This window comes from Hyperoodon ampullatus (assembly GCF_949752795.1).
Source record: "Hyperoodon ampullatus genome assembly, chromosome: 2".
Lineage (NCBI taxonomy): Eukaryota > Metazoa > Chordata > Mammalia > Artiodactyla > Ziphiidae > Hyperoodon > Hyperoodon ampullatus.
Genome location: NC_136915.1, coordinates 9,589,756 through 9,610,217, shown reverse-complemented (window position 1 = coordinate 9,610,217; position 20,462 = coordinate 9,589,756). Strand labels below are relative to the sequence as shown.

At 41.9% G+C, this 20,462-nt stretch overlaps 1 protein-coding gene across 3 annotated transcripts in view; it reads right to left on the bottom strand.

The window, feature by feature from the left end:
• Positions 1-20,462, bottom strand: part of VPS13D (vacuolar protein sorting 13 homolog D) — a gene marked incomplete at its 5' end in the record, with an annotated part of 242,440 nt that overhangs the window by 135,795 nt on the left and 86,183 nt on the right. Inside the window, 11 exons of one of the 3 annotated variants that reach the window (XM_079697300.1) lie at positions 1,946-2,088; positions 3,601-3,727; positions 4,042-4,233; positions 6,126-6,373; positions 9,226-9,436; positions 9,527-9,677; positions 11,262-11,309; positions 12,434-12,569; positions 14,659-14,811; positions 15,827-15,932; positions 19,991-20,065. In XM_079697300.1, the coding sequence (XP_079553426.1) occupies positions 1,946-2,088; positions 3,601-3,727; positions 4,042-4,233; positions 6,126-6,373; positions 9,226-9,436; positions 9,527-9,677; positions 11,262-11,309; positions 12,434-12,569; positions 14,659-14,811; positions 15,827-15,932; positions 19,991-20,065 (1,590 nt within the window). The remainder of the gene's footprint in view (positions 1-1,945; positions 2,089-3,600; positions 3,728-4,041; positions 4,234-6,125; positions 6,374-9,225; positions 9,437-9,526; positions 9,678-11,261; positions 11,310-12,433; positions 12,570-14,658; positions 14,812-15,826; positions 15,933-19,990; positions 20,066-20,462) is intronic. The other 2 variants (XM_079697301.1, XM_079697302.1) reach the window with 2 other exon arrangements.

Here is a 20,462-nt window from a genome sequence, read left to right as displayed (position 1 = left end):
CACCAGGTTCCAAAGAAAGAAAGAAAAATGAAATAGCACTATATTCTTAGAAACTCTGCTAACAACTTTTAAAAATACGAAACTCAGTGGATGAATTAATTAATTCATTCAGACAATGAATAAAGCAACTATATTCAAGGCATTGGGCTGAGCACTGGTTATAAAATGATAAAAATGTTTATGGTAAAAATAATAAAATAATAAGCTATTGAATTCTTAAAACATGCTACACCCTCCACCAAAGGCTCAACATTTAATTCTCGTAACAACCTCTTATGAGTTAGGTATTTTCATTCCTTCATTTTTGCAGATGAGGAAACTAAGGCAGGGAAAGCTGGGTAACTTGCCCTGGGTCACGCAGCCAGTAGGTGGCATAGCTGGATTTAAACCCAGGCAGCCTGCCTCAGGAGTCCTTGCTCACATCGTGATGGGACATATACAAGGACCCTACCAGTAGTCAACAAGTATCAAGAGACCATAAACAGAGAAGAGACCTTAGGATATGACAACTAGGTGTCCTGGATGTTCCAACGTAATTCCAATTAGAAATGTTCTGATCTGTTAACTCCCTAATTCACTTGTACTGGTGTTCCTTTAATTTAAGTCTCAAAAATAGTTGAAAGGCTGAGCAAATCACAGAAACAAAATCACTGAAACTCTGTATGAAGCAGCCTTTGCCTATTCAAGAGGTGGAGCAAAAAAATGTGAGGAAAAAGTAAAGAAAATTATCCTCAGCTGGAGGCTCAGATAAACTTTATTTCTTCTATTGAAAGTCTTAATGTCAACTTTAAAGTAGACAGCTTCCATGTCAAGGGAGCATACATGCAAATTCATGTTTAAAAAAACAAAAACCTAACTCTACTTGGAAGAGAGTCTTCTACTAATAAACCTTCAAACACTTAAACATATCACTGACTCCATGGGATTCAAGGTAAACAGCTAAATGACACCATCTCAATTTTTCCTTTTATAACACGACTCTTTACATGGACACTGTCCAAAACAGTAGCCACTAGTCATACATGATCACTTATACTAACTAAAATGAAATGAGAAATTCAATTTCTTTGTCACACTCACCACATTGTTTAGTAATGTACTCTCAAGTGCTCAGCAGCCACGCGTGGCTAGTGCCTCCTTATTGGACAGTACAAAACAGAACATTTCCACCTTCCCAGAGAGTTCAATGGTTTCCCAACATTCAATACTAAACCGTGCTTTGAGATCCTTGGAAATTATATATGAAAGGAAAGATGCACTGCTAACATTTTAAACCTGAGACACATTTAAATCAAGTTTGTCTTAACCCTTTGGAAAATCTTTTGCGTGCTCCGGGTGGCCACGAGGCATACAGGTACAGCATCCTCCCCTTCCCTCGCCACCCGCCACGTGCAGAAGCTAAGCTAGTTAGGGGCTTCTAATTACCATAACCACCAAGTGCATTTTATTACATTTTTTGCCTCAAATGTGGACACCCCAGTTGTAATCCTACTTCTAACAGACTTCCCCTTTATCTGGACAAGTCACTTAACCTCTCTCTGCTTCAGTTTCAAGTAGAACAATGCTTCTTACCCTCTTAGGGTTTGCAAGTTTTAATGAATGCGTGGGAAATGCTTGGAGGATAAAGAGCATTCTAAGTGTTCCTATTATTCCCATGAAAAACAAGGATTCAAGCCAAACTGATACTCTCCTGACACAGGTGAGTCTGAAATTAAACAGAGCCTCAGACCTCAAAAGGGCAGTGTTCAGGTGGTTCCTTAGATCCCTAGGAGAATAGATCTGTGTTGATATCAATCTAGCATTTAGAGAACAGATACCTGACCCAATGCCAAATGAGAAAATCAGCACTTGCAGCGAAGCCAAAATGTATGGCCAACTTATCCCTCCAAGCCTGAAGTCATTGGCCCATGGTTCCTATTCTCCCACTGCCCCAAATATAACCCACCAATGTTATAGATCAGCCCTGGGCGGTTTCCTTGCTGGATGACTCTCAAAGCTCGGACGCCACTACCACCATCCAGTGAGAAGCCCTGACACCAGCCCGGCAGGCCTTCAGGATGAATCCCCCTTCCGATTCTCATCGTGCAGCTGTGGAGCAGAAGAGCAAAGATGTATACATTCATCCATAAGAAAGTCTTATCTACCTGTTCTAATCAGGAAGCACTGCTGTGGCTATCAGCCAAAATTAGAACTCTAATACTGACTCTTCCACATTCTCATGTGATTCCCAAACACAGAAAGGCAATTAATCAGTGGTCAAAACTCTATCTTAGAGATAGCCACAGTTCAATAATGTGTAAAAATGTACTGACCTCCACAACTAAATGCTTTAGGAGAAAACATTATGATTCTGTGAGCATAAGACAGGAGGAAAATGCTACAGTATCTGAAAAACAAAGATTCAAAGCAAACTGATACTTTCCTGACTCCGGCGTTTCAATGGTTCGCGAAATACCCTGAACGTACGAGAGAAGTATATACAGAAGATGCAGCTAGTGGTACATTCTTTCAAGGGCCTGGTACTATTCTAACAGCAAAGCACCATTTTAGTTGGTCAGCATCCTGTCACGGATCCTGGAAACATAATTCCTGAATGTATGTTCCAGCTCTACCACTAACAAGTAATGCAACCTTGGGCGGGTAACTCTTTCTGAGCCTCAGTTTCCTCATCTAAAAACAAAATAAGATTCCCTGTGCTGCCTGATCTACTGAAATGTTGGGAGAATCAAATGAGATAGTCTATGTGGAAATGCTTTGGGGACTGTGAATTCCGTACATAAAACAAACTGTGTTTCAAACGTCAAGTCCTGGATGCCGACCACATCAAGTGGCCGTTTGTGTCTCTTATGTGGCCAGCACCCTGGTCAATCCTCTCCAGACTCCAGCAGCAGCCCAGAGTCCAGCCCTCCCTGGTAGATGCATCTGTATCCCCTGGCATGTGCTACTCCCTAAGCCCTCCTGTAAGTTTGCAGCACATTTCTACAGATAACGGGGTATGGAATATTAGCAGTATCAGATACACTTCAGTATTTTTGGATTAAGGCTCTAAATCAGAAGACCCCTGTAAAAAGCAGAATGCCAAAACCGAGAACAAACGTGAATTAATGCTCTACATGCAACGAGTGCTTTGAGATCTTGAAATGGCACATTTTATTTCAACAGAAAAAGAGATGGATTTCAAAACCTTACACAGAACGACCTGGACTGGATTAACAGGGTGGAGGCTCTACCAAAGGGCCATCCATCTCCCCTCTGAAGTCAGCTCCTCTGCCTGCTCTGAGAGCTTCCAGGGGAGAGAAACCGTGCAGAGAAGAGAACGTGTGGGTCTCTCTCCATCAGCAGAGTTATGAATAGAACTACTTCAATACATGGAAAATAAAACTGGCTTTCATTATAAACCAACCAAATGGTTTATTTTCAATATCGAGTAACACAGAAATTAGATCTGAAAAAATCCCATTAAGTCATGGTTCTGTTCCCCTGCCAAGTCAGGATTGTTATCTGCAGTATATTTCTACTTACACGGATCTACTAGAGCCTTTGCTAATTTCTCCCTTCCCTGGGAGCTTACTTCCCCTTCCCGGAGATGACTGCACTCACAGGCTTGGCTGCTCTTTGTCAGCGTAGCAGAACAAGAGAGGGCTCAGGCTCCGGGCCAGCTCATGCTCCTCAAACTGGCCTGCAGCATCCATTCTTGCATTGTCCTGTCTGAAGATCAGTGGGAGCCCTTTAGGAAGGAGGGGGAAAGTTTCTATCAATCCCAGCCGGTGTACCCAAGACACATACAAATACTAAAAGGAAAAAAAAATCATCAAGGGGGAAGATGGTGAAAACTGAATTTATTTAGTGGGCTTGCTCAGTCGTTGTCCAAAAGGCCAGTCTTGACCATGATGAAGCACTTCTTATGGAAACAGGAAAGGTTTAGCAGCTTACACTGTTGAGGTAATCTGTTTGCATTGGCTCCATTTAGTTAGCTGAGCAGATAAATCTGAATTCCCACGACCAGCTCCAAAGGCCTACTCGAGCATCCTCTGTACATACCTGTTTTGTTAATCAACCAATACGGAGCCGAAATGAAGATCTTTAAAGATCCTTCTGCTCGACACACGATCCGGATGGTGAGGTTCAGCTGCCGCCGGTTGATGTCGTAGAGCCTCATTCTTACCATGTAGTTTTGGGTTCCAGGTGGAATAAGCAATTCTTTACAGAGTGGAAAATTTTCCAATGACACCCCTAAAGAAGATACAAGCTATTGTCTTTCAGAGTTCTCACTTTAGTTTGTCAAAACAGTCCACAGCCAAACTGAATTGGATTGCTCTGGAAAAATCAATAACCACATATTCAACTGGCAAAAATCTCATGAGAATGGCCACCTTCCTTTAGCTGGGGTGAGAATAAATATGGTCTAGAAGTCACACTAGGGAGTCTGAACTGCATAATAATTCGAAGAATGAAAGTACCCAAAGGTTATCAATAACAGCTCTGGTATTAAGAGTTTACTATACATCAGGCCTTCAGCTGGGTGCCTGAAACCCAGTAAAGGCAAGTAGAGAGTAAGAGTTAAGGTTTTCTGCAGCCTCCCTGACTGGCTTCAAATTCCCAGTCTGTCCTCACAGCTGCGTGATGTGTGGCAAGCCATTTAACCTCGCTGTGTCCATCTGCCAAATGGGGATAATAACAGTATCTACTTCTCGGGCTTCTTAGTAAAAGTGACGATCCACAGAGAGCACGAGTGTGAAGATAAGGAGCACTTGGTGTGCAGGCAGTGATGAGGGGGGTGGGGGGAGGACATTTCCATTCCATACAGGGGCTCAATAAATATTTGTTGAAGAAATAATAAATGTCAGAACAAAGACCTATTTTCTTTAAAACAGACAACTAGAATTGCACTATTTTTCTTTTCTAAATTAAGCTCAAGGATTTACATATTCAAAAATGTAAGCTTATCACTGGGGGACACATTGCTGAAGTTCAGTGAGTTTCAGGATCCTCATCAGTAAAATGGGGAAAACAGCTGTCCCTCTGCCTGAAACATCCATTGTTGTGAAGATCAAATGAGATGATATTATGAAATCACAAAACTGTGAAAAGGTAAATATCTAAGTCCTTATTATTTCAACATGTCTACAACAGCCTTAAAGAAACTTACTTCCTGTCCCAAATCCAGAAGTACCATGTTGCTACAAGTGCTACAAATATGATAATAACCCTCTCCCTTGACTTCATTCATCCCTACAAATGAAATTACTTGATCCATTAACTATTCCAAACCTCAATGTCTTCATCAGTAAAATGGGACAAATAACTATTGCTGTAAGGATTATATAAGATCAAGTATATGAAGGTATTTGACATACTGCCTGAAGTACACAGTACGTGCTTACCTAACGTTTTTCCCTTTTGTGAAAAAAGAAGAGACATATGATTTTGCTCATTCTACAGCTGGTAAAAAGCACGGTTTGAAAAGATGAAATGACTTCCTTTACTCACACATCAAGTGAGCAACATAAGAAAAAAGGCTGTGTTGGGGCTTCCCTGGTGGCGCAGTGGTTAAGAATCCACCTGCCAACGCAGGGGACAAGGGTTTGAGCCCTGGACCAAGAGGATCCCACATGCCGTGAAGCAACTGGGCCTGTGCGCCACAACTGCTCAGCCTGAGCTCTGGAGCCCACAAGCCACAACTACTGAGCTCTCATGCCACAGCTACTGAAGACTGTGTACCTAGATCCTGTGCTCTGCCGCGGGAGAGGCCACCGCAATGAGAAGCCCACACACCGCAACGAGGAGTGGCCCCCGGTCGCCATAACTAGAGAAAGCCCACGTGCGCAGCAGCGAAGACCCAATGCAGCCAAAAATATAAATAAATAAATTTATTAAAAAAAAAAAAAAAGGCTGTGTTGAGTGCGTGCTCTGTAAATCTTTTAGTTTTGTTCGGGTTTTTTGTTTCGATGATTTTCTGTATTAGAAGTTTTGTTTTTCTTTTTTTAACTGCATAAATCCTTTGAGCTGGCTTATTGAGGTATTATATGTGCTACAATTTCTCTAAAATTTTCCCAAATAGTCACAAAACATCCACTGACACATTCACAGAATTATTACAGATAATTATTTGACTAAATCTTTACCCAGTTCAATGTTCTGGGAGGTATCAGCTGTGTGGAGAGCCACCTCCTTGCCAGGTTTCAGTGTCCCATTAATGAGCATTCCTTTAACGTAAAAATCAAGTTCACAAGGTAGCAAGTTGCAGATTACCACTGTCGGCAGGAGATATATGGTATGCCCAGGCTGTCTGAAAATCTGTTTTGCACTGTCAGAAAATATGTTGGAGGGCATATAATCTGGATAATTCTCTTTCTTTATGGCCACACAAAACCTATGACGACAAAATGGTGTAAAAATCATCAGCTTGAATGAAGAGCTTGAATTTTTTTCTCCTTAGCTAAATATGAGACAGGATAACATTAAAATGGTGCAATAATTTAGTAAGATATTTGCAGTTTTCAATCCAAACACATTCACTAAGGCATCATCAAATGACAATAAAACGTACAGATTTTAAATGTTCTGTCTGATGAATTTTGACAATTATAGACACCTCTATAACCATCACCCAAAACCAATTACAGAATATTTCTCTCACTCCAGAAAGTTCCCTCATATCCCTTTCCAATCAATATCCTCTCCCATCATTCAAGCAACCACTTTCTGATTTATCATTATAAATTAGTTGTGCCTGTTCTTGAACTGCATATAAATGGAATAATACAATATGTACAACTCTTTGTGTCTGGGTTTTTTTTGCATAACATTAAGTTTCAACAACATTCAGCCATGTTGTTGTATGCATCAGTATTTCATATGCCAATGTGTGAATATACCATTTTGTAAAAATTCATTATCCTGTTGATAACCAATTGGGTTGTATCTCCAGATCAATTTAGCGAGAATGGAAATCCTAACAATACTTGAGTCTTCCAATCCGTGAATGTGGTTATATCTTTCCACTTAGTTATTAGGTTTTCTTTAATATCACTCAGCAAGGTTTTGTAATTTTTAGGGTAAAAGACTGATACATCATTCCTTAGACTGATTCCTGAATAATTAAAATTTTTTGGTGCTATTGTAAATGGTGTTTTTAAATCACATTTTTCAATTGTTCATGGCTAGAATATAAGCATATAATTATTGATTTCTATAGGTTGATCTTGAATCCGGAAATCTTGATAAATTTGTTAGGTCTCATGCTTTTTTAAAAAAAATTTATTAATTTTCAAATGTTAAGCTAATCTTAACTGGGATAAACCACACTTGCTGGAAGCTATTTGGTAGTATTTTGTTAAGAATTTTTGCATCTCTTCATGGGGGAATACTGGTTTGTAGCTTTCTTTTTTTTTTTTATAATAATTGTATCAGTTTTGGTATCAGGGATATGCTGGCCCCATAAAATGAGTCAGAACTATTCCCTCCTCCCCTACTTTCTGAAAGCGTCTGCAAAGAGCTGGTATGATTTTCTCCTTAAACATCTGGTAGAATTCACTAATGAAGTTATATGGTCCTAGAATGTTCTTTGTGTGAAGGTATTTTATTATAAATTAAATTTCTTTAATAGATATTGGGCCATTTGGAATTTTTGTTTCTTCTTTGTGTTACTTTAGGTAATCTGTGTTTTTCAAGAAATTTGTCATTCCGGTGTGGAACTTATTTGTATAAAATTGTTCATACATCTCCTTTTAATCCTTTTAATATCTGTAGGATCTGTAATAATTCTCCATTTTTCACTCCTTATATGCTAATTTGTGTTTTCTCGCTTTTCATCATGATTGGTCTTATTAGAGGTTTGTCAAATCTATGAATCCTTTCAAAAAGCCAGTTTTGACATTGTTGATTTTTCCTATTGTTTGTTTTCTACTTCATTGATTTCCATACTTATTTTCTTTTTCTCTTCCTATTTCTTTGTGTTTAATTTATTCTTCTACCTTAAGGTAGAAGTTTACATCAGTGATTTTACAACTTCCTTATTTTCTAACGTGAGCATTAAAACCTATACATTTCCCTTCAGAACTGCTTTTGCTGCAACTCCTACATTTTAATATGTCCAGTTTTTATTATTATTCACTTTGAAATATTTCCTTTGTGATGTCTTTTTGACCATGGGTTGTTTAGAAATGCATTGTTTAATTTTCAAATATTTGGGGGTTTTGTAAGCATCTTATTGTTTTGGTTTCTAGTTTAATACTATTATAATGATGAAATACATTGTGTAGGGTTTCAATTCTTTAATATTTATTGATCTTATGGCCCAGCAGATGGTCTCTCCTGATGAATGTTCCACACAGACTTGAAATGAATGTGCAATCTGGAATTGCTGGTTACAGTGCTTTATAAATGCCCATTGTGACAAGCTGGTTGACAGCACTGTTCAAATCTGTTTATATTTTTATTGTTTTTGTTGGTTTGTTTTATAAATTACTGACAGGGAAGTGTTAAAGTCACCGACTTTGTCTGTGTATTTATCTGTTTCTCCCTTTAGTCTGTCAACAATTGGCAAATCTCAGTAAAGAGTGGAGTGGATTTCTTTACAGCCTTCTTCTACTCCTCTGTCAGTTTAACTAAGTGGATGCCTGTTTTTGCTATAAAGGAAACTAAAGCCGATCATCTCTAATCTAAATAAGTTTAAAGTCTAAGTTTAGAAGGGTCTAACAATAGCAATCCAGCATGTTTTCTAACATATGACTTTAGTAACATATTACTTGCACTCTTCAGAAGAGGAAACAGGAGTCTAAATGATAATATAATTTTGTCAGAGTCCCCATGAAAAGTCAGCACTAGGTGCATGAACCTTCACCCAAATTCCTTTGAGTCATTTGAAAAACTCCCAACCCCAGGATTTTGCTTCCCAATTTAGGAATGGGAACGGGTCGTTGTTTTTTCTTCCCTCCCTACATGCCTTCTCTTTATCCTGATGCAGACAGCCCAGTTTCTAATCGTATATGTGTGAGTAGTGGGTTTGTGATTGTTTCTTCCATAAATAGTAGATAAGTAACAGCCACGCTCGCGCCCACGGTTAACCCATGAATTCGTACGAACCTAACACTCAGGGAATAAAAGAACTTAAGGAATAAGAACTTTAGGGCTTTAAATAAGCACAACTGAATCACTGAGGGTCCTTAGAGAAAGAATGAAGAAAAAATGGCAAAATACACGTCACTGCTGTGCCACACATACCTGAAGAATCGGCTTTTTTCCGCATCCATAGAGTGGCACTCTCGTTTGCTGCTACTAACCTCTGCAGTCTTCACTACATTGGTCCAGTGAATAGGAGCCTTACAGAAAAACACACCCAGTCCTTTGGGCCGGGCCTGTAGCCGCCAAGAAGTGAGGTGTAAAGGCACGGCAAATGAATCACCTGGCATGATGGCGGGAAGGACCACGGGCTCTGCCACAGAAACACAGGTTAGCAGTTTCAGGAGTGGTTGCCCACCCCAAAGTCCATCTAGGGTAAAAGAAGGGCAATGTCAAAACTTACTGTCTGGAGCCGATGGGCTGTCCAGTCTTAGTTCCATGGGCGTCTCAAGTCTGTTCTTCACAATGAGAGCTGATCGGACAGTGATCACTTTCCGAGCACTGCCTTCCATGGTCACTGCAAAGACGACCCGGACAGGTGGGAGTGAAGAGAACTGTGAAAAAGAGGGAAGTAATAAAGAGTTTAGCTGTGCTTTTGAAAAACATGCAGAATACGATAATACCGACCAGAATGCCTACATCTAAAGCATCTTATTATTACTATAGCTCTTCAGTGAAATGAGTCATTAAGCCCTAAAACCACTCCACTTTAATAGGAGAGAATACCCTCTAAATACTCACCACAGTAACAGCCAATTCTGAAGAGTTGTTTGTATTGGTATGCCTTTCACAGGAAAAATAACTTTTTTTTCTAAATGTCATAAAATTTACTCGATATGCCCATACACTATTTGTTGACATGCCTATAAAAACCCAACATTTGTATATCAAAGAACTTTAAAAACAAACTTCTTCTTCACAATAATTTTCTAAGTTCTGTTCAAAAATCACTCTTTTTCTGAACGACACCAAGAAACTCAAGATAATGGAGGGAAATCATTTATTTATGGTCTTGGTTGGATGCAGCCACTACTTTCTTTTTGCATATGTTCATTCACATATTCAAAACACATTTTGTACTGCTATCATGTGCCAGGAATTTAGCAATTTTTTTTAAGTATAAAATTCCACATTAGGTATACCAAAGAGAAGGTTTCTAAAACTATTATTCTGAGTATCCAGAACATATTGATACTGCTTGTTTATTGGAGAAACAAATGACACAACATCCAAGCTTTCCATACTGGCAGTTTTTTCATTAAAGCAAACAGTATGTGGGGCTTCCCTGGTGGCGCAGTGGTTGAGAGTCTGCCTGCCGATGCAGGGGACACGGGTTCGTGCCCTGGCCCGGGAAGATTCCACATGCCGTGGAGCAGCTAGGCCCGTGAGCCATGGCCACTGAGCCTGCGCGTCCGGAGCCTGTGCTCCGCAACGGGAGAGGCCACAGCAGTGAGAGGCCCGCGTACCGCAATCAATCAATCAATAAGCAAACAGTATGTGAAAACCAACCTAATAAACAATCAAATGACAAGCTCCATGTTTTGAACAAAAGCTTCTAGAAAGTCCCAATGAAAAGGCAAAGTACAGTCTTCTAGGGTGTTATTAGAGGGACACAATCATCACCAAAGCTTCCAGTGACCCAGCCCAGTAAAGCCCCAGGAGAGCCAAGGCCCAATAACAATTGTTTTAAATCTTGATCTTGTTGCCTCTAAGCTTATCTGAAATTTCACATTTTAAAACTTATTAGCCTCAGAGAAAAGAAATTATAAGCAAAAACCTCAAAAAAGCATTTTAATGTCATCCTGTGGTAATGTTTCAAAAATCAGATGAGGGAAGAAAAAATCTATTTTTCATTCTTAGTTATTTTCATGACCTTTGGGCCAAAACCTATAAAATATGTATAGTCATACAAAGGTTAATTTATATTCAATTTGGAGAGAAAAGGAGACCTTGGACTAAAACATTTGCCTTTTGTTCTCCTTCCCTGTAATATTCAGTCTCACATACTAAGTTAGGTGAAAACATTTTCTTGCAAGTTCTTATAAAAGGAAGGAAATCATTAATAGAAAAGGAAAAAAGTCCAGTGGTCATCAAGAACTATGTGTGTAAACACAGTAACACAGGAAAATCATACTCACATAAACCTGGGGATGGATAATATTTGTCCTACTGCTTGGGCTGCCAATCTAAGAAAGATTCCAAAAGTCAGAGATTCAGTACAGACCTAAGATAACAGTCATCGTTAAATTCAATGACAATATAAGTTGCTTGAAAAGGTGGTTTTATAAATACTCTTAGGTAAAGTATGTTCTACTATGAAAAGAAAACATCTTGGAAAAAATGGCAACAGCAATATTCATTTTACAACCATTCAGTATATACAAAATTTCTCCAGAATGCATCAATAAAATAGAAAGGTATCTCTGGGGGGGAATTAGTCCTTTTATTACTGGACGTGAACTTAGGCAGAAAAGTAACTTTGAAAGAAAGTTTCTTTTTCTAAGAAACTTGGGGCACAAGAGACGAACAATGAAAAGAACAGTGTCCTCCAAGAATATATTTCATGAAGCAGCAAGCATGAGGAAGGCTACAACATCTCTGCAAATCTGTGCTTTCCTATTCATCACCGGCTACTCAAAACTGAGCACAGTTTCCCCATGAAGTACACCCCATGAGTATCTGGCAAGAGCACCCGTGGTGGTCATATCAGCCAGGATGTCAGCCTCTGCCTGCACATTCTAGTCAGGGATGCCACATTCCCCAAGGCTGGCCCTCCAACCCCTAGAACTATAGGCTGGGGTAAAATCAGGGCCAGGGTGTGTGAGGGAATGCACGACCAGAAAACAAACAACAGTGGCCACCTATCTTTATGCCGGAGAGGAGAATTTGGAGACACGGAGCTAGAAGGATCAAGGAACAGCATCATAAAAGCGTAAAGAAGACAGTGTATAAAGGAAGCATAACAATATGTGAAATAAAGCCAATGTATGTTTGGCAAACTCGCAAACTGCCGGTTGGCCCGGGTGAGTATAAAATGGATCTGCACAGGTTGGATAATATGTGTTCATGCCAATCTTAGATCTTGTTTCTCTACTAAAACTGACCACTGGCTGGCTTATCTACATAGTGATTACCAATGCCTATGACTGACCCAAATAATCTTGGGTATTCCTCCTAGGGCTAGGAAAAATGAAGAACTAGAAAATGTCACTAGAGCAAGGCTACTCCAGGTCTGTCTGACGGCCTGGCTTTAAGGGGGTGTGGCTAGGGCACAATCCTGCCACTGAACACGCTTTCCACAGCCACGCACCGTAGAGGAAGAGGAATTCTTATCTGGCGCAGCGTATCGGAAAAAGGTCCCAACTTTGTCCACTGACACTGGGCTCACTTGCTCCCAGCCATTCACTCTCACTTGCAGTTGATGGATCCGGAGGTCATGGGTGTGTCTGTCAGGCAGAACACAGAAAAAGACATTAAGCACAATCCTATCCAGGGAAGAGAAGTAGAAGCAGAGCCTGAAATCGGATTTACTATATAATGACATAAAAACCCAGTTGTCTAAATAAGCCTTTCGGTGATTACCTAATGCAAGGGAAATCAAGAGGATATTTTAACTGAGTCTTACACTTAAAACAAAACTGCAAGATCTATAAAGCCTGAGCAAGAGTGGCATCTGCCCTCCCTTTATACAAACCACGTGAATCCTGTGAACTAGCTCAGGTCTGTCCCCCACCGACCCCTACCTCAAACTTTATGAAATGACATCAGCTAAAAGTGGTTCAGTGGGGTAGCAGAAATGCTGTGCTAGCAATTTAATCACACAACCATACTCTTGGAAATGCCTAAAATGACATTTTCTCCCTGGTTCTTTTGTGGAATCTCCTGCTTCTCTCAGAACCACACTCAGTCGTTGGGCTTTGGTCCTACAAGACTACAGACACGGTAATGTGAGACGGAGCCCGCAGAGTTTCCAGGCTGAAGTGTGCAGCTGAAACTGCAGTAGAAGGCAGTGGGCAGGACAGGAGGAACAGGAGGAAACTGCACATTTAATTCTATTTTTAGATTTTGCCTAATTCAAGCCAGAAGCCTGAAATGGGGAAGTGGATTTGAGGCTGACAGGAAGGAAAGGGGGGAGGGAGGCAGGGCGTGGGGGACAGAATGCCAGAGGGGGAAACACCAGAGAAGGCATTTATTTCGATGAATTCAAGCAGGCAGGTGGGACTTGAAATGGGTTACAAAACATAGAAACTAAAACAGAAATGACAGAAAGGCCAACCCCCTCCTGATACAACAGAGGCAGTGCTTATTAAGAAATACAGCGAACAGTTCTATAATTTAGCTTCTCCAGGAACCCTGTAGAACAGAAAAATGCTCACCACTCATCCCCGGAAATTCTAATGTGGCTTCCAGGTACATGTGCCCAGCACAGTGATTTTTTTCTAAACTATTTTTTTGCTGAAAATCACTGGAGGCCCCCAAGTTCAGAACTTGTGCCGCTAGGGAGTAATGTGCGCCAGCGCAGAGCTATACAGAAGGAAGAAGTGCTTGAGGAGCAGGTTTGCACACAAAGAATTAAAGCACCATGAATGCATGTGACCACAGAAGGCTGAAGCCAATGTCTTAAATTTGAGATAATGAGGCTCAAACACTAAAATCTTAACCTATTCGTTATCCACTGGACAGCCCTTCCACTTAAAAATGTGTGCATATAAAAGAACATTCTATTACATATTTTATGACCTCTCGGTAACTAGACACAACGTTCTTTCACGTTTATTCCCGTCCTCTGGCTGGCGATTTTGAGCGCATCAGTGAGCAGTCTCCCCAGGTGAGTTATTCTCTCCTCCTTAGAATCAGACTATCTTATCATTATTGGCTCTGCTTCCTGAAACCATCTGCCTGCTAAAAGTGTTGTGGCATATGTGTATCTTAAAATTGAAATCAACATGCTCTGATAACCTTTTAATAATACCATGTCAAAAAAAAAAAATAATAATAATAATAACACCATGTCACCACTCCATCATGCAATGAACTGGAGGGTTATGATCTGTCTATGCTTCAACCGAATTAGTTACATGGAACACACCAGTTATCACCTCACATGTCAAATAAAGGAATGATTAATGGAAAGAAGTGTATTTCCAAGATGGTCATTATAGTTTTTAAAAGGAAACACTGGGGCTTCCCTGGTGGCGCAGTGGTTGAGAGTCCGCCTGCCGATGCAGGGGACACGGGTTCGTGCCCCGGTCTGGGAAGATCCCACATGCCGCGGAGTGGCTGGGCCCGTGAGCCATGGCCGCTGAGCCTGCGCGTCCGGAGCCTGTGCTCCGCAACGGGAGAGGCCACAACAGTGAGAGGCCCGCATACCGCAAAAAATAAAAAAAAAAAAAAAAAAAAAAGGAAACACTGATTTTCTAAATACCTTTTAAAAATAAAACATTAAAGTCATTAACAAAGGAAAGTGAAAAGGCAAAACACCAGGGACAATTATTTTTTTCTTTTCTTTGAGGCAAAGAGTAAACCATGCCTTACCTGTGCCTTAGCTTCCCTCTCGCTTCAAATTCAAAGGGAAGCTCTTCACCCGTGAGGACTTCCCGCCACTCGCTAACACTGTGAGCGTCGTCAAGAAAGGTTCCATTCCCTTCTGGAACCACCCCTGGGCTCCCGCTGTGAGACAGTGCAGCCCTGGAACCAAATCAGACAATACCAGCTAGTCCTCCTTTCTCTCCACCTCCCTCTCACACAGAGCTCAGGGCTGGAAGCAGAAACCCTCCCAGAACGCAACTCATGGACAGAACACCACATAACCTGGCTGCAAAATAGGACCTAGATCTCCATGATCGATCACAACTTCATGACCGAAACTCTAGAAACAGCTAAAAGCTATCACTGCTTAGTCACTTGCCACCAGCAGCAGAGTCTGGTACACGGAAGGTGATGTAAACTAGTCATGACTTTTAACAGTAGTATTTAAGTGACTATCTAGAATTTAAGAGACCTGAATTGTTTTTAAAAAACAAAGATGTCTCCTCTAGAGCATTCTCATACTTGGTGGAGGCGGGAGAAATACGGTCTCAAATCAGCTGATTCTGTTACTCATTTCATACACTTTATTACCTAAACTGGAAAGATCAGCCTGCATTTGGAAAGTTGAGCAGGCAGAAATTTGTCAGAGAACGTTCTCACTTGGCTTAGGTAGACTCTCATTTGTTCTCCTAACTCCACCCAGTTCCATCTGGACTCAAGTGCGTTTTAGGTTTGGAAGATAATTCGGGGTGGGGGGGGAGGGGATATGAGAGGTGTTTTCAAGCCCTTCTGGAAGAAGAATGGGCAAAACATTTGGCTTAATAACCATATACAGCTTGTTTTAAAAGGGGGAGTAGAATGGGGACTGAGGAGAAAGGGTGGAATGACTTCTGTTTCACATCCTTAATTTGCTCAACTTTTACTTTAAAAACAAATGGATACGAGGATCAAGATCACAATTTGGATACTTCAGACTCAAGACCTACTTCTCTGACTACAGACTCTACATAGAACCAGAACCTCCAACATAAACCTCAGCAAGACAGGAAGCTGTTGATTCAAATACAATCAATCCCAAGAGCCTCAGGGAGGCCCCACCTTACTCTGCTGGGCTGGTACACAGGAGCCTTTGGTGGTAGAGATGGCTCTAGGTGACAGATTCAGTGTTCCTTACCTGGTGGGCGTGGTAGTCAGGGTGGCAAACCACAAAGTGCAGCCCGTGTGATTCCTCAGAGCAAAAGGGACGAATGGCTGCCGGCGTTTTGGGGCCTTCATCTCTGCTGTGAGCAAACAGAAGGCCGTCAGCATGTGCCCTGGTCTGTGTGGCAGAGACCCTCCCCACACCTGGAGACAGTGCCCAAAATTGGCTCTGTGCAAAGGAGCTGAAGGTGGAGAGGAAAAACAGGAACCACCACAGGTGTGTGGACAGGCCAACTGGGATGTCTCCATGTATTCTGCCACCTGCTACGAGATGACTCGGTCCCCCTGACAACTGACTGTGATGTGTCACGACTCTCACCCCACAATTCTCCCGCAACTCTTATGGGCCTTATCTCAGAAAAGGGCATCAGACCTAATACGGCTGGCATCAGCAAAGAAAGAGAAATGGACCCCCACTACTCCCAAGAAATACAGTCTAAATGGACAACCTAAATTGCGGCAAGATAGATCACGTGTACTTGTATCACTTTGTCCAAAACACTGGTACTTTAAGGAAGCCTCCTTTTATATAAGAGTTACACTTGAGTCATATTATACGTATTATAACAAAATGAAAACATTCTTTCCTATTCTCTTACATAAATAGTTGTGGGTTTTCCTCCCTGGAAGATCAAAAATATACTACCCCAAAGCTATTTACATAAAATTTTTAGCTCATTTTTTCCCACAGGTATCACCACCATCTGCTATCAGGCGGGGACTACGGAGACTACAAGAGGAGCGCAAAATATGATTTCCTTCACAAAACAGCTTCTCATCAGGGAAACTGGAAAGAAACACTGATCAATACAAGACTGTAAGTAATCAAATTTTAGGGAGAGTTTGACCTGACTCTAAACACTGCAAGCAGCCAGAGGGGAGGCTGAGGAAGGCTCTCCGGTGCCCAGGCTGCCCAGGGGGCTGCCCGGGGACCCGCCCGCCGCAGAGGCCCCAGGCTCCTTCCAGGGTCTGCATTTCCTCTACTGGCCACACAAAGAAAGAGGGAGGTGGCAGCAGGAACCACAAAGGAAGCAGCAACCCAGTGCCGGGAGCCTCCTGGCTGATGTGCTCAACGACACCACATGCCCCACCAACAGAAAAGGGTGAGGCCCAGCCTTACTGTGTGTCTGGCTTTAAAGCACAAAGACAGCCCAAGAAAGACCGGGACCCAAATGGTCTGCAGCCGTGGAGAAAATGACATCTAGAGGTGACTGCAATCGCCAACTAAGAACACTACAACAATTCAATTCGTCTTCCAGGACCGCATGTTTCCTGCCAGTGAAACGAAGAAGGCAAATTGCACCAGGGCCTGCCTCTCCCACTCCTCGAGAACAGCACAGGGCAATATGATAAGTCGGCGTCATGTCTTTCAAAAAGTGATCACATTTTTGTTTTCCCTTTGTAGCTTCTAAAGTTTTCAGAAGTTAGTGCTCTGAACACTGCACAACAAGCCACCTCAGGTTAAGGCAAGTTCTGTTTTGGTAAGAACAACAGCTCAGGGGTGTCTAGATAAATGAGTAGTCTCCAGCGTGTTCCCACAATTTTGTGATTAGCTTTTAGAGACACCCCAAATACATATAATCTCTGCCTAGAATATGCCCATGTCTCATCCCAATGGCCTCACTTAGTTTCCAAGGTTTGCTTTAAAACAAAATATTAGTGTTCATCAAGTTGAAACTTAAGGAGTATCTGTGAGGCTGCGGACACGAGCAGAGGGGGGAGTAAACCATGTAAGAGCTGTCAGCAGGGTGAACGGTGCTCACTGTGGCACCTTGAGAGGCACCTCCCTCTCCCTAAGTGAGAGAGCCGCTCTGCTTTATTACAGGAGATAAAGGGCCCAGGAGGAAAAGAAGCCAGATGTGCTTTCATATCCCACTGTGAGCCAGACTCAAAGTTTCCATTTGCAAATTAGATTTAAAAAGAACAGGTGGCAAACGGCTTTGATCACATTGTAACACAGAATAAAGTGCTAGGAATCCATATAAAGACATTCACGAGTGTATTGCTTTGGAATTAAGTAGCCTGGGGTAGGCACACTGCTAAGGTCCCCAAGCTTCTTGTGTGGATTACACATACCAGCAGAGACCTCAGCAACCTGCCTCTCTGAGGATAAAAATACACGGAGTGCTCACAAATCCAAACTCAACACCAGGGGACAGATCTGACATCTTCCACACTAGGGTCCAAATCAACTGTGTACCTGCCTTGGGCACAGCACCAGAGAATAAAATCCCCAAGTCTGGACTTCCCTGGTGGCGCAGTGGTTAAGAATCCGCCTGCCAACACAGGGGACATGGGTTCGAGCCCTGGTCCAGGAAGATCCCACATGCCACGGAGCAACTAAGCCCGTGTGCCACAACTGCTGAGCCTGGGAGCCACAACTGCTGAGCCTGCGAGCCACAACTACTGAGCCCACGTGCCACAACTACTGAAGCCCCTGCGCCTAGAGCCCGTGCTCCGCAACAAGAGAAGCCACCGCAGTGAGAAGCCCGCGCACCACAACAAGGAGTAGCCCCCGCTTGCCGCAACTAGAGAAAAGCCCGCACACAACAACGAAGACCCAATATAGTCAAAAATAAATTAATTGGGCTTCCCCGTTGGTGCAGTGGTTGAGAGTCCACCTGCCGATGCGGGGGACACGGGTTTGTGCCCCTGTCCGGGAGGATCCCACATGCCGCGGAGCGGCTGGGCCCGTGAGCCATGGCCGCTGAGCCTGTGCGTCCGGAGCCTGTGCTCCGCAACGGGAGAGGCCACAACAGTGAGAGGCCCGCATACCGCAAAAAAAAAATAAATAATAATTAATTAATTATTTAATAATAAAAAAACTTTTAAAAAAAAGAACTCCCCAAGTCCACCAAAGAGAACAGTATTCATTGGTGGCCTCAGAAAACCTCCTCTAATGACCACACCTAATTGGTTCATAGGCTGAAAGAACCCCAAGCTCCTCATGTCCAAGTTCAGCTTAAATGGCTCCACCTGAGGAATGTCTGCCCCTGCGGATTTGCTTCCCAGGGCAATGTGGCCATTATAAACAGTGCGGGTTCTTATGCTATGTAAGCAGCTCAGACTATCAGAAAGGACCTGGCTTGTAAATCATGAGAAATAGATTAAAGTCCCAGGTCTGCTACTAGCCAGTCATGTGAATGGAGGCAAGTTACTTAGTTTCTCTGAGCTTCTGTCCCCATGCTAAAAAGGAATAATGCTTCGCTTAGCCTGAAAGATGAAATAACAGATATAGAAAAGCTGAGAAGTATAAATCCATGGATCCTGGGCCTTGTGAGCCCTCCCCATGAACACCCATCCTGGTAAAACCTTTCAGAAAAAACCCATAATACTGCCCCCACACATTAATATCCCTGCTCTGAACTCCTAGTAGAGGAAGCTCAAAAGGCCCTTTTTACAAAATATACCATGACCCGGGATCTGGTGGTGTTAGCCAAGCATAAACATAAATCATTCAAATTAAACTGCACTCCTTCAAACAAATGAAGAACTGAACATCTTGGGATTCTAATTCCTTGATGTTTATGATGTTTTCCTCTCGTATTTACTTACCAGTCAAATTCTCAAGGAACCTTAAAGGATCAGAGATACAAACAAAGAACATTCTCTTTTCTACCTCCTAAGAACCTCAATTCATTTCTAAAGAAATTAAGATTTGTGTCTAAGTAATTATTTACTGGAAATTTTTTTCTTAGCTCTATTCCTGATCTTTATAGCTCCTATTCCACCAGCCCCTTGCATTACCATAAGAATAACATTCACTGAGTAATCTATAAACAAAGACTTGTAGCACTGCTTGATGGAGGATGGTTTTCTTCCATTCATTTGCTTTTCAGTGTGAGACATCACCTCTAACTGACATTGGATGTTTCTGCATCATTCACTGTGAAGTTGATTCCATTTCCAGTAAGGGTTAAAGCAGATGGAAGAGACAGAATAAGAATCAGCACATCACTTCCTTCTGATATAAGATGCCACTTTGTCCATTAGTTGGAAATGATCTTTCCTGTTACTAAAGCAAAGTGTTCACAACTGGGTATACCCCCATTCAGGTCCCATATTCACAGAAAATCGATGTACAAGGCAGTTCTTAAAACAGGAAAATAAAGCAAGCCCTCGCTTGGCTATACTGTACCTCTAGCATAGATCTGGTGCTCTAGGTTAGTCAGACTGGCTGTACTCCTAGTTCTAAGGTAGACAAGGGGGAGGCCTGGTAGACAGGAGAGACAATGTTAGAGCATAAGAATCAATATAGTGAAAAAGAAGACTCATCTCCAAAACATAAGCACAAATAGAGTACATTACAAAAATAGCAAGCATCATGCACTTACAGGCTCATTCCTTTAGTGACTACTAAGAGCTAAGGAGGTACTTGACAAGGTGAGCAAGACAGTTTTTATGCTGGCTTTTAATGTGGAGGCTGTGCTAACAGAGCATGCTCCTTCTTTTCACAATCGGGGAAAGAAAATGTACTCACAGTCACTTGAACAGAATGACAAGCCTTTTGAGGATTTTTAATTTAAAGCATGTATGTTCTCCCATGGCATAGAAAAGTTACCAAGAGCAATCAGTACAGATTTTAGTGGGAGTTGCTCCATTCCAAATGG